This window comes from Botryllus schlosseri, chromosome 5 (genome assembly GCF_051294905.1).
Source record: "Botryllus schlosseri isolate E-star chromosome 5, Bs_hap1, whole genome shotgun sequence".
NCBI classification, from domain to species: Eukaryota; Metazoa; Chordata; class Ascidiacea; order Stolidobranchia; family Styelidae; genus Botryllus; species Botryllus schlosseri.
The window spans coordinates 3,446,812-3,460,174 of record NC_137240.1 but is presented as its reverse complement, the minus strand read 5'-3'; the positions used below and the strand labels follow the sequence as shown (position 1 = coordinate 3,460,174).

General features: G+C 38.9%; 1 protein-coding gene across 1 annotated transcript; it reads right to left on the bottom strand.

The window, feature by feature from the left end:
- Positions 1 to 9,764: 9,764 nt before the first annotated feature.
- LOC145439627 (uncharacterized) lies at positions 9,765 to 12,990 on the bottom strand. Its single transcript, XM_080317139.1, has 3 exons — positions 12,372 to 12,990; positions 11,452 to 11,632; positions 9,765 to 10,991 (listed from the first exon to the last, which is right to left on the bottom strand). Exons 1-3 carry the CDS (start codon positions 12,654 to 12,656, stop codon positions 10,249 to 10,251), a joined length of 1,209 nt encoding a protein of 402 aa, XP_080173265.1. The 5' UTR covers positions 12,657 to 12,990; the 3' UTR covers positions 9,765 to 10,248.
- Positions 12,991 to 13,363: the final 373 nt, after the last annotated feature.

Genomic DNA, 13,363 nt, shown 5'->3' with positions numbered 1-13,363 from the left:
CAATTTCAGTCGAAAAAGTCATGTTCACCTAGCCATTACGATGCAAATGTTAATACAATTTTGATTGATTTTGCACCGATCATGTAATAGGAATCGGAAGCAGACAGCCAAAACTCATATAATTTCATTTGTGGAAAAAGGCTTTCTAGCTGTCCTCTGCTGAAAGATCGCTTTATTATTACGATGTCGTAATCGCTTTCATCGTCACCTCTGCTTATTTATCAGATGTTGAAGAAGTTCGAGCTCCTTTAAGTCGCATGTGCTAATCTTCAAGCCTTTTTGAATATGTTCTTTTACAAAATCGCAAAAATATTCGTGGCACGTCCGAGAATTTGTGGCGGCACACTTATGATATGCTGGTATTGTCTGCTTAGCTCGTAAAAAAACGCGTAATTAGGCCAATAGTGAGCGGAATCAAACTGTCCGAATTAAGCTGAGTCGACTGGTATATCTTCTAGAAGTCACTGTGTGACTTTGGATGTCGCTGATTTATAGCATGCCATATAGGTGGCATGTCAACATATATTACATGCATCATAACCTATATACATTTTTATTTTCTACAACATGTATGCTTATCACCATTTTCGTAGGAAGTATTTTTTTGGTTAATCATCCGTCCTTGAAAACTCATCGCGTCAGTCATAACACGCACCTCTATTACGTCACTAGTAGATTTCTGGTTGGTTGAAGATCTGAGAAATGGTACATCGAATTCCAAATTCTTCCTCAAGTGGGACTTTTAGCAGCTAGCGCGAGCTAATTTAATTAGCAGTAACAACTTTCGCTCGGAGAATTCGCTCGAATTTGTGTTAGAAAATGATTCGTAGCTGTTAATGCGATGCGTATCTCCGGTGCTAATCTGTTGCTTTAAAATCGGTAATGTGTTGCCTCATCTGAAACTTCATTCATATTTTGGCATCACCAGATTGCTATACGAACAGGACTGCACTTTGGAAGTCAATTAACGGTTTCAACCGCGCAGGCAGCTCAATTCACAGCTCTTGGTGTGTCGAATGATGACTGGAAGGGTTGTCAGTCAAATACCGAAGCTCTCACTGTGCTATTTGTAATGTGTATTGGTAGATTACCGAGTTATCGTTAGATGTATTTTATGCGCTTTATTATTTTAACACATAAACATGAATCCGCTCTAGTGATATCACAGTGATATTATTGACCCATATGTGACGTAATGAATATAAGCCTATACTCTAAAATTGATCGTTCTATACTTACCATTGTATGTGAAATTACGAAGTACATTTCGCCAAGACAGAAATATTGATGAAGATCTTCATCGAAATTGCTAAATACCTTATGAATTCACATTTATATTACTTCCCCTCGCATAAGACCACCTATTTGTAGCATCCGTATGGTTATATGGCTAATGTCGTCACGCATGACTAATGTACATTTTGACAGAGACTTTTGCACCAACTCACTATGTGTTGAAGGTAGTGACGAGTGCACATTTAGGGTAAGCTTTTCGTTCGTTTCTTTACAGCTTAATCATTTATGGGTAACTCATAAAGAAATGTACAATGATACAGCATGTTGATTCCCCGTATATGCAAGCCACGCCGGCTGAAACCGAGACTTGGGCGAAGCATCTATTTTCCAAATTTCGCAAGGTGAATTGAAACCTTGAATTGGCCGTTCCTGGTAAAGTCTACATTCTCCCCTACGAATGAATAATATCAAAGGATTATTTACGTATGTCCAACAACCGTTTAATATCACTTAGGACTGCATGATTCAGGACAATCCCACCCATGACGCGGTTTTATTTAGTAACGATATCAGTCTCGCCGTATTGACATAATCCAGATGTATAAACTCCACCCCAACGCTGTCGCCTTGCCGTGGTCAACAGGATATGTTTGATGACTCTAAAGGCTTTTGAGATAATCGCGGAGTTACCAGCTATGTTTGACACATGATTGTCCTTATATAAAGACCACCCACAGACATCTTTATGTAAGGAACAGAGATTATGGGTATTGTCGGTATGGATATTCTGTACCGCAACAAAGATGTCTTATAAAAGCGGAAACGACATTGAAAGACTGTTGTTTCGTACACCCTTAACTTCTGATCCCAGTTACTTCGGAGAGTTGTATTCATATACGCAACGTACGTAGCTTCGGGATTTGTTATAGGATCACAATATGGATGCTGAGGCCAACGAATTTTCATCCAGGTCTTAAATTGGCGACAAGAGTTGTCTGACAGTTAACACGATACATGAATATTGACAGATCGCAATACCTGCGTTCTATATAATTGATATTGGCAGTGTTTTACAATGGTAAAAATGATGGTGTGGCACTTGACGCCGTATAAGTTTCTTGTATAGTTGTGTTCGTCCCTATTTTCTTCGTGGGCGACTTCTAGCAGCTTGCTACAAAGTAAATTGTAGAGGTTGAACGTATCGCATGGAAGATCTTTCGAAAAAATTGAATTCCTCCACTCTTAACTCTCACCAAATCGCGACTTGTTATTCAACTTATTCATAATATTGGCCTGATCGGTGTGACGTGTATATTTCTACATTACTCAGGTCGCACCGTGATATCTCACCCCAACATGAAAGATAATGCAACAGGAGCAGCAGCAATGTCTATGAAATTTACCACGTCTTGTGAATGATCTAAACATAAAGTCAATATCCATAGAACGTTAAACTCAATGACATTAATTTCGCCTCAAATATACACTGACTTCAGTGACATTCAGTTTGGAGAATTGGATTGGAACGGGATTGCAATGTCACCCCAAGGCCATAGTTCAAAAAAAAACTTCATGCTGCCTGGCTTACAAGTTTCGGAACTGAAGAATTATTGTATCACAATGAAACTGAAAATAGTATGTCTCATTTCGGATGGACTGGGCTATTGGCGTCTGGACATATCGATATCGAGAGTTTCGACCAACATGCGTCAATCATTTTGTGCCTAAGTTTCATAGTCGACGGTCTCTCTGCGAGTGCAACGCAAAGTCGCATATGTTGAACGTTGTTGAACACTCTGTCCCGTAATCGCGAATATAGTTAGATTCACTCTGATACATTAGGCGTTCTTTCATTTTCCCAACGGGGCAACAATATTAAAAGCAACAAATCGAGTGAAAACATGTTGCGCGAAGCGTGTAGAAAATTTTAACTTTTGATAAATCTATCGCAAATTATTCTGCTTTATTGTAATCTACGAAGATCTACCAATATGTGACTGGCTCATGGATCTGCCAATGCGTCGGAACTGATATTTTAGTCATCACATCTCAAGTGTTGCGGCCAGACTAATCAAATTTTTGGTTGGCCTCAGAAGTTCACAATCTGTGCAATCCATTTTTGATAACATTAGAAATTTCGGTAATTACCTCGCGGGCCACTCGAAACCTTCTCGCGGGCGATATGTGGCCCGCGGGTCACGGGTTGCGCGGGCCACGGGTTGGCCGGCCCTGCTCTACTCAGTGTATGCAACTCTTAGGGTTTGCAGTTAATCGAATTCTATACCTAAACAGTCAAGTATTTACTACTAAGAAGTCACAATATACGATGTGTGACCTTACGCTTGAACCGGAACGAAATACAACTAGACTTGTTAGAAGAACTATATGACATCAACTGTACTGTACAGTGCACATAGCAGAGATGAGCGGATTTGGAATTTCTATGTCCTAATCCAATCCAAATCCGAAACTTCAAATCCAAATCCAAAACCTAATCCATAACTTTTTCATTTTATAGTCCATGTCCAATCCTAATCCGATTCCAATTTGAAATTCAGAAAAAATGCTACTTTATGCAAGGGGGGGGGTTTGGAAAATTTACTTTCACAACCAACGATTCTCTTGATTTGAGATAACTTAGCATAGGGCTGCACCTCTCATGTTCATTTGCACCGAGTGAACCATAGTGTAGTGTCCTATAAGTACATCAATAACTGATCTGAATAAAGTTTGTCGCCATTCGCCACACGAAATATTAAGCTCCCAGAAAATAGGTAAATCCAATCCAAAGCCTAATCCGTTCAGAAAAAAATCTGTAATCCTAATCCAATCCAAATCCGACAAAATTTCACAAATCCTGTTTTTTCAAAACCTAATCCTAATCCATGCTCATCTCTGGTACATAGAACAGTACAGGAACATATAGTAGGATATGTAGGCTCCCTATCTACGACAAGCAATATTTGCTGCGGTATAATCTAGTGTTCATTTCGTCTCATTCTCGTCGGGCCCTACTTAAAGCGAGCACCAGTCGGCATTCAGCCAATCAAAACAATAATCTGTGGTGATACATCCGCAGTATATAGTATACCCTCGAATATGTGCTCAAGTTCATGGAAGCAAAAGGAAAGTTGCCGTGAAAATCGTGATCAATTTTCCATGTGATGGTATTCGTAAACGAACACTTCGAGAGTTCACTGTAATCGTAATCGTAATCGTGTGTTTCAGAAGCAATCGTAATCGCAATGAAATTTGTCGATGCAGTAATCTCCCCTCGTTGATGGTCGTTCGTAACACAGACGCGATAAAATCAGACCTGAGAATTGCGACCATTAGAAATTCATTCCATGCTTTAATTAATATATTTACTAATCCCTGTATGAGAGACTAATTGAAGCTTTTGTAACCTTCCTTGACTAACAATACTCGCGCCAATGCCATACGATTATAATAGGACACGAAAAGCATTCGTTTCGCATAGGTATATCGACGAAGGTAAGCTATACATACGCATTTGGCGCCAGATATCAGATCTTTGCCACATCCTCTCTCGTGTTGCTTCGCATCGCAATTCCTTGAAGAGTTTTCCACCGGCAGGCATGGATTTGCTTGAAACTGAACACCGCTTTTTGCTGCAAATGCATTCCGAAGCCGCGATCTCACAAGACGCAATGACCATAGACTTGACCCGCTCTTTGTAAGATGTGTGGGAACAAAGTTGCGATCTTACATGTGAAGTTAACATTAGACGGCAATGACTTTGGGTGGTTTCTGCGAACTTAGGGATTGTGTTTCGGTAATTCGAAACTATAATAGCAATACTATAGTGTAGTGCCTGGACTTGAATGAAGTTCATTTGCAAAAGAGGCTGGATACTTCCGTAACAGAATCGCTCTGATAACTATTTTCAGTGAAGCTATTTTATACTGTAATTAATATGGATATCAGGCAGAATGGGAGACATTGAAAACCGTTCATTATTATATACATTATTACATATGCATGTTCTACTCATTAATCTGGTGCTCGCTTGAGAAGGGTAATACTTTTCGTACAGGTTTTCCTAATTTGTTTGAAATAACTTTTATGAAAACCAATACTCTTTATGAAACCAAGACCTACCTTGGCTTGGCTTTGGTGATAAACTATTAGAACCAATTTCCAATTGAACAATATATACTAGTAGAGAATTGGAATGAGATTTGTATATCAACAATCGTATCACCAAATACGTTTCTGGTGAATACCACTGACAACTATCAGTCAAAAATATTCGGGTTTATTACAATATGAAAATACTATTCAATTGTCTATATTGAAGTTAAGTGCCAAGATTACCTTCAATTATTAGAACTTAGTAAATTTGCGCGTATTGGAAACAATCTCTGTGCGAGCACAAATATCACGTACTCTAGGTACATGGGCCTGAGTGTAAGCGGTATTTGGCATTGAGAAAACATGAATGCGCAGTTTCTTTATAATTCTATGAATTCATTAAATTCAAGTTTTCACTGTTCACCGTTATATAGGATTGATGCACTTCCTCCAAAATATATCCTGTCGCCAAATTAATACTTTATTGCATTAAGTGGTATGTAATTTTGGTGTATATGAGTCAAACACTTAATGTAATTGATATCCAGGACTGGTCTTAATATCAATCATATTTCATACCATAACGGGTAACTTCAAACATATGCCGACTTAGTGTCACATACTCGAAAAAAACCAAGAGATTACATAAATATGACGGACGTAGATTTTGTTAAATTAACCTCACGTTCGGAACCCTCTTCCCACATGCTGAACAATCATCATTTTTTAAACAGGTGTGTGAAACACGGTTAAGTGTCTTATCTCTCATTTTGAGAAAAGTTGCTAATTACACAAACTTTCACAGGTTTTTTGTAAAATAGTGTCATTGTCTGTTTATTTGGGTCAAAAACATGATATCATCAAAGGAAAAATATTACCCCTTCGCTAAATCAAAGAGCCGACATCAAGAACAACGTGCAAATGGACCCATACAGGAAATGTGATTAGGCTTTTATCAACGTTGTGTATATTTCCCTTAATCCTTAATAACTGCTGTTGCAATGATCCAGGAAGTCCATTTATGGTCTGTGTTGTATATCCACGCCCCATCACAGGTGTCGATAGAGTTTTGATGGAATATAATTGTTTTTGAATCACAAATGTTCTTACAATATCGGTGGTTGCAGGATTTGGCTAAATTGAATTTTTTAATGCCTGAAATGTATCGAAATGCATACATTTATGAAGTAATAAAAGCGATTTAGGGATTTCCTGATCCATACTACATACATGAATGGTGTGCAACATAATTTTTATTACAGCTGCGAGAAATACGAAATATAGGCAACAGGCATGTTTGCGGCATTTTTGTGATCGACAGAAATGTGAGCAAGCTGGTTTGAATTTCGACGTTGCCATGTCTCTACAACGTCTAGAAAAAATCAGTTGGTACTGTCGGTGTATAGGTCTATATCCCGGTTGAATGCCGATAGTAACTTTTGATCAAATGAAGTGCGATGATTTTGTAAAGCTCTAAATAGCTCTCATCAATGTTTCCAATCAGATGTCTTCTGATTAACCTGATAGTTGATGTGTAAATTGATGTGCAACGTGCGATAGGCTGTGTATTTTGCATATACGCACGAGGTTTCGGATGTAGGCGCATACAATGGGTACTTGTCGTTACAAAGTAGAACGCAATTCTACAATTGAAACTGCATGTGTGCTGTGAAATTTGTCGTCATGCATTCGATTCATTGTTCGGATCAAGTCGACATAATATAGTTCACTCACAAAACCTATGGAGGAACTAGATATTTTCAATCATTGGAAAATTTAGCCATCCACAGCTCGTGAAAGGCGACCTGACTCCGTGGGAACAACTTAGCCATTGCACAGATATAGTGGATTTGTTTGAAAAGCGCCGGTCATATTCCTGTAACCGTTGTTTGTTTTCGGTGGGGCTGGGGAGATGCCTCAACCTGATACTCGAAACGAGACTTGCGGAATGTGACGAAACTATGGAGTATGTTTCTGGTTCAACTGGCCGTTGTTATTGAGTCAACTGTGGCGGATTATATCCTGCACATCTATGGTCTATGTCCATTGTTCGTTTTCAGATCACTTTGCACCGAAACGTTCCCAGCCGTATTATTTGCATATTATTCCGACTTGCCTCCCCATCCGTAGTATTGGAATTCAAAATTACTAATGCAAGTGTGGGCAGCGTTGAGAAATCTTCCACTGAACGTGACTACAGTCAGTTATCTCATTTAAAATTTATTGCTACTGACATCCATCCAAGTAAACTATTTTCATTACATCTCGGTAACAGTATGGATCTGTACTTATCTTGAAAAGTTCTGAAGTGTCATGTATCAATGCGTTTCCACAACTAACATATCTGAAGATAAAATTACATATACCTTTATGCTAAACTTTGATAATGGACATACTTGATTTATATGCTTTAGCGAACGTACAATATCACTTACATGCGATTGATTGTAGCGCTGCATACGCATCCTAATTGTCAAGCAACCCTTGTCAAACTGCAGCTGAAAGAATCCACATCTCATTAAAATACTTCGATCAAGCTTCAACAACTAGTAGAATATGTTTGAGAGAAATAATTCGTTGAGGTCTGGCATAAATATGTTTACCGGACGGATTCAGTATCATGCACATTGAGCTAAATATACGCAACACGATAGTTCTTCTTAAAAGTCAATGTTTGCCTCATCATCCTAATTGCTCACTACAAATCCCCGTACATGAGTACTGACTAAAATGCAAAAGCAATGGATGGGTGTATCCATATCAGGTTACCGACTTGCCCCCGTAGACGTCAATACAAGTTGGTGGATTTATCAGAGAGGGGCGCGCTTGGATAATAGTAGATTACCAAATTGAATCGCCGACTTTCATGATGCTGATACCAGGTAATCCCAATAATTTAAACAAGGAACAGGGATTATGCACCATCTGCAATTCTTTGGCAGGAGATCAATTCAGCCGCAACTCTTGTCCTGGATTGGGCAGATGTACCAGAGACTGAGATTCAACTAAAAATCGAGTATTAGGCTGCTTTAAGTTGAGTCAATTACTCGAGTATCTCTAAGTATAACGTCACAACAGCATGAATGATTTGAAAAGTTCAGATATGTGCTAATATGCAATCACAAATAATAAAAAGCCTATTTTACATCATAGTTGGTATTTTGTCGACACAGAGATCGGTTATTTCAAGTAACTTGTATATTGTTGCACTGCATGCTTCATATGCTGCAATACGACCAATCGAGGTTTAAAGCCCTCCACGGTGGAAAATAGTATCGTAACTAACTATGATTCTCAAATATAAATTAACGCATATAAGTGGCAAAGAGCGGATAATGTCAGTATTCGAAAATATTGTCACAGCTGGACTCGAATCATTAGAATTATTACCTGATTCTCATTAGAGTATGCCCCAAGCATTGAGCCCAACTCTAAGCTTTCCTCAATTTCAACTTTCAACTTCCAAGTTACACGTTCCTGCATAGATTCTAGTGGTCCAAGGCACAGGTACAATGTACATATCATCAATTGATTAATGGATATTATTATTCTCCTTCTGATTCTTCATGGAATATGAATTAAGAACTTGTGAAGTCCTGAATTGCATTAAAATTATGATATTCTTTTGTGATCTATGATCACGTGTATGAACAGGTAAAACTACTAGCTGTTATTCGCGATATTATTGATAATAATAATCATTATTGGTAAAAAAAACGTGATATCAAATGTGCGCCACGGCTATGCATTTTATTATAGGGTTCACCTGTGACTTCAATTGCCCACTCTTAGGGATGTTGAAGGAACAAAATGTCTATATTTAGGTTGAATATATTAAATGCATTAAAAATAACATATATCGCGATATCTAGTCATGTCAACTATGGTATGGTTTTACAGCAGTGATTAGATCGTCAAATGTGTTACTTCCTGTCTGCGTTTCTCGCGAAATGCGTACAATTTGAGACGATAACAAATTAGTTCCGCAGTTACGCGTTTTAAGTCGAAAATAAAATATGTAAACTAATTTACTTTTATCAGTGTATTTAGTTATTACAACGCATTCGTAATGAGATGTTCTTCCACGTCCGACTTTTACCGCCCTTTGCTGCGAACGAATTCATGAGTATGAGAGAGCAAACTTAAAAATGGCGACAAATCTGTGTTGAAAGCTCCACCATGTTATTAAATAACGTCCTAGATTGAGTAAGGATATAGAAATAACTTACCCTCAACATAAGATATATTCCTGTATACGTACATAAAATCGCCTATGTAGTCAGCTTACTAGCCATGCCCATTGCTCAATTGTACATAATTGATATGATTTGAGTCAAGACTGTTGTGGATAAAACTCAATACAGCAATTACCTCCATAATTCTAATGAGAGAATATGTAACCCTATTCCACTTGATATGCAAATCTATACAAATATGTTAAACGGAAAAGTTTATTTCAAACGTTTATAATTTCAACTGGAACAAATTGTAATAGTGAAATGACATCGCGGTAAATAATGCTCCTTGTTCCAACAATTTTTATGACTATTCATAATAACAGGCGCTTGTAACTTATACAAACAGCCATGGAAGCATTGGAATTTTCGTCTCAATATAAGGACAGTGGAAATAAATAATAAGGAACGAATGCAAAACGTTAAAAATTATAATCGAACTCCACACTTTTCGATTACCAACAGATGCGTTTGGGTACAGTTACAAGTGCGCCCTAACTAACATGTTTATAATTAGTAAAGAAACTTGGTGGCGGTATGCAGTTGCTTGAAGAAGTCATGCGTATTGCCGCTGAGCATTTGGAGACCTTAAGCATCATTTTTAAAATATTGCTGAAAATATACTTCATCAAAATCATCTCCGGGAATGCTGCGATATGTTGGTGAGGCGAGCACCGTGCAACTACGATTTTCCGATGATAGACGCAACGGAAAAATCGTGAGGTTTTCCGCATCTATCCGCAGGGAGTTTTGGCGTAACACCTATCGACTCAGGAGAGGAGCAGTCCGACATCGAACGAGGGCTCGGGGTCGATTGCTGTCGAATCGAATGTAAACTGTTCAGCCAATCGAAGTACCTTGCCTGTACGTCAACGGGTGAATTTCGTCCCAACGGAGAACGTCTTGGCATTGAATAATTTGAAATGTGGTCGCCAGCTAGCATTTGCCAATATTTACTGACGTAATCGATGTTTTGAGGGACTCGCAAGTTGGTCATTGTCTGTGCGTTGTGGCAGTGTGCATTGCTGATATCAGGAAACAAATTATGTTGAAGATACATAAGTTTTAGGAGGTAGTTTCTGTAATTTTCGTTCAATGTAACACCGCCATTGATAACTCTTGGATACTGAACCTCCAAACGCGGTACTGCTTCGCTGGATGCGACCCGAGATATCGGTTGTTGATATATGTTTTCGGGACATGCCGGTCTCGGTTTTTTCGGTTCTATGATATCGTCATTCGACCGTGATGTAACATTGAGGTCATGTGACGTTGTCACAGGCCTGTAGTCTCTGGCCCTGCTCGCCGAATGATCGGCAGATCTGTAGTATATATCTTCGAGGCTTTTGTCAGCGAATGCGCGTCTTTTGCGGATGCGCTCCGTCAGTGGCGAGGTGAAGGGAGGCATTGCAGAAGTCCTTGTAGCTGTAAAGTTATAATTCGTGAGCGATTCCTGGTATTGAAGGTTGGCGACGGAAATGTCGCATGGTGATCAGAGGTGGTCAGTAAGTAAGCGCTTCTACTTTTTGGGAGTAATTACATAGATTTGACCTACTTTCACGTCTTACTCAACGTGTAATGTTTTCAAACTACGTCCACTTGTACAGTTTTTCTGGCAAAACTACTAAATTTTTACATTTTTATATCTACTTAAAATTGAGTACGGTACTACGTCTATTTCTTCTACTTGAGGAGCAAAGCGGTCTACTTTGACCACATCTGATAGTAACCTACACCAGTGCTGCTTTGAATAGTAGATGGACGAAGTAGATTGCATTGCATGATATCCTTAAACTCTCTTTACTCCATACTAATCCATCAGTGATACATAGTTTGTGTGTACACTACAATTAGTGTTCTGTACTTTCCGATAGATGTTATTCACCTTCTGTAAAATTCCTTGACGTCATCCGCGCTGTTTTCAGCGCTCTGGAGCGTAGCTTGAGCGATTCCGACGCTGCTCTATTTGCGTCCAGCCTTTCTTGCGATTGGCCAACCCCGTCGCTTGATGTCATCAACTTTGACCCGTTCTTGTGCTCGGCTGCCTGTTGCCTTCGCAAAGCGACCTGAAATTGCGTTACGTGGAATTCAAGGTGCATGATACTCGATATTGCTTCAATGGGATAGTGTAGAATCCTAATCCGATTTGCTTCATACTTCAAAATAGAATGTCAGCCGACGCCATTTTGTTAGTGATGTAACCAGATGTAATCGAAGTATAGTCATCGTTGGTACTCAAGTATAAGTACAATTATCTGAATAAATATCTATTTAATTACAAGTAGAAGTAGCGATTTAAAGCATCTATAAAAGCTAGTTCAAGTGGAAGTAGAAATTATGGATTTAAAAATGTACTAGCGTAGGTAGTTTCAAAAGGTAGCATATTAGTAGTGGACGGAAGACAACTGGTCACTCTCTCTCTCTTTCTCTCTATTTTACTCAACGGTGATTACAATTTCGGTTACAAACGTGACGGAAACCTCTCCCAAAACTACTTACCACTTTAGAAAAAGCTCAAAGTATCAAAACGAAGTAGTCAAAAAACGTAACCACTCGCGTAATGAGTGCAGGTATGGGTAAAACCTACGTGAATGCTCAGAATAAGTCGGATTCCTTCATTACCGACTACAAATGGCTGTGCCATTACAATACAAAACGCACCGGCTGCTTCGTAGGACTTGTGCATTTGTGAGTACTATACTCTAAGAGCAAAATATTGTAAGGACAAAGTGTTATAGTATACGTTGTATATCGGTTGAGATTCAGCCAATAACCATTCAAAACATACGGAACATTCCATCTCACCTGCGCAGCCATAATGCGCTGCCTTTCGACTACCAGGAGACAGTTCGAACACTGGCAGTCCCTCCATCTGCAGTGTCGCTTGTGTCCCTTCAAAATGCTGACAACGCCGTGGTTTCGACACCGGGCGCACTTCGGCGTACGCAGCAGCTTACGAGGCGATTGCCTCGCGCATGGGTCGACTTCGTCATCGGCGACTTTGACTTCGACTTCTCCTTCCATTGTTGGCATGTTACAATTTATGCAAGAGTAATATCTGAATGCGCAAAGCAAATACTTGAATTTCATTTGGGTTTTTGCTGCGATAAGCTATAGTCAATGTAGTGAATACTGAATCTTCTGCCTAATGTACGATGTTTAGTTATAAAATTATGCATTTGGTGTAATATATCACATTACCTTACACCTATTATAGCAATAATTTCTCAACTTGGACTTTCATTTCGAAGGCACAATAGGGTTGTTATTATCGATCTCATTTACTATACGTTGTACTGTTTATATTAAATTAACTAGACTATGTATATTACATAAGAAGAATGGCCAACCTATATCTACAGAATCCCTCGTCTTGTTACACGGCAATCTGTCTGAAACAGCTAGACAAACATCATCTTATTTATATGTACCCGCAGTTTCATGCAGAACGCAAAAGCGAGAGACGTTTCATTGGAAATCCATCGATACGATTGAGCCTGATACCAACAGACCGCGTAATAAAAATGAAAACTCCTTTTTCTTTCGCAATAAAATCGAGAGAATACGCATCGGATGAGTGATAGTCTGATAGATGACTGTATTGTCAAAAATATTCTCGCGCATTTATAAGTTATGCAATCATAGTCATGGTTATGTATGCAAGTCCATGTTACTAGCGATGTAGGCTACTATCAACATCAAAGATTGAAACGTTGCAAGCAACAGATAGAATGCACAATTGCACGTGATTTGATATATAACGACACGACTTAACCAAGGTTGAGTAGCCTTTTTAT